This window comes from Emiliania huxleyi, assembly GCF_000372725.1.
Source record: "Emiliania huxleyi CCMP1516 chromosome Unknown EMIHUscaffold_1827, whole genome shotgun sequence".
Taxonomy (NCBI): Eukaryota; Haptophyta; order Isochrysidales; family Noelaerhabdaceae; genus Emiliania; species Emiliania huxleyi.
The window spans coordinates 2,979-3,903 of record NW_005200756.1 but is presented as its reverse complement, the minus strand read 5'-3'; the positions used below and the strand labels follow the sequence as shown (position 1 = coordinate 3,903).

Below are 925 nucleotides of genomic sequence, written 5' to 3'. Positions count from 1 at the left end.
GGCGCAGTCCCGCTGGTCTGATACTGGTGTGGTTCTGTCCTTAGTCTCGGAGGGGGCCTTTAACAATATTTTATTTTGATTTTTTTCTCTCCTGAGATATTTGCTGCGGCGACCACCCCTTTTGCGCAGCAACACCTTAAACTTTTCAGGCCCTCCAAATTCGGGTCGGAGCGTAGCGGAGTGGGGCCCGAGTTTGAAAAGGGCGACGGACGCTTGCGTCCTAGCCTCCAACAACGCCTCCCCGGCGCAGAGGGGCCCCCGGAGGGATGCACAACCGACCCGCGCCACGCCGCTTGCGGCGGTCCTCTTCCCAGCTCCGCTGAGGCCCGTGCATTTTTTTTTCTCTCCTGAGATAGAGCTCTATTTGCGGCGGCGACCACGCTGTGTTTCGCTCGCTGTGTTCGCTCTTGCTCCAACGCGACAGCAAGCACGATCCCAGACACGGCTAAGAGGTCTGAGAACCACCTGTGCTCCGACGAGGTTCTCAATGGACTGCTGTAATGAGGCTCAACAGTCCTTCCTCCTCAGCTTCCTCTGCTTCGTCGCTACAACCTTCTTACTGTGGCGAACGCCGATCTTCAAGCCGCTCAAGCTCTTCGCCGTGTTTCTGCACGAATTCTCGCACGCGACGGCGGCCACGCTCTGCTGCCAACGGGTGACGGGCATCGAGGTAGCCTGGAACGAAGGCGGCCTCTGCACGTACTCCGTGTCGCAGCGACGAGTGTACTTTATCAAGTGCATGGTGCTCCCGGCGGGGTATCTCGGTTCAACGCTGTGGGGCTGCGGGCTTGTCCTCGCCACCGCTTGGCCTACGGGCGCCAAGGTCTGCGGATGCGTGGTGGTGGTCGCGCTGGTTATCGCGCTCTTCTTTGCGGTCTGCGGCGTTGCTAAGGGCCTGAGCGAGCGCTGTCTCCTCATCGGCCTC

At 60.0% G+C, this 925-nt stretch overlaps 1 protein-coding gene across 1 annotated transcript; it reads left to right on the top strand.

Annotated features, from left to right (window-relative positions):
• Positions 1-487: 487 nt before the first annotated feature.
• Positions 488-649, top strand: EMIHUDRAFT_78185 (hypothetical protein; the record flags this gene model as incomplete). The annotated part of the gene is made up of 1 exon (XM_005783039.1): positions 488-649. A coding segment is annotated over one exon (162 nt), but the record flags the coding sequence as incomplete, so codon positions are not given.
• Between the last annotated feature and the right edge of the window lie 276 nt (positions 650-925).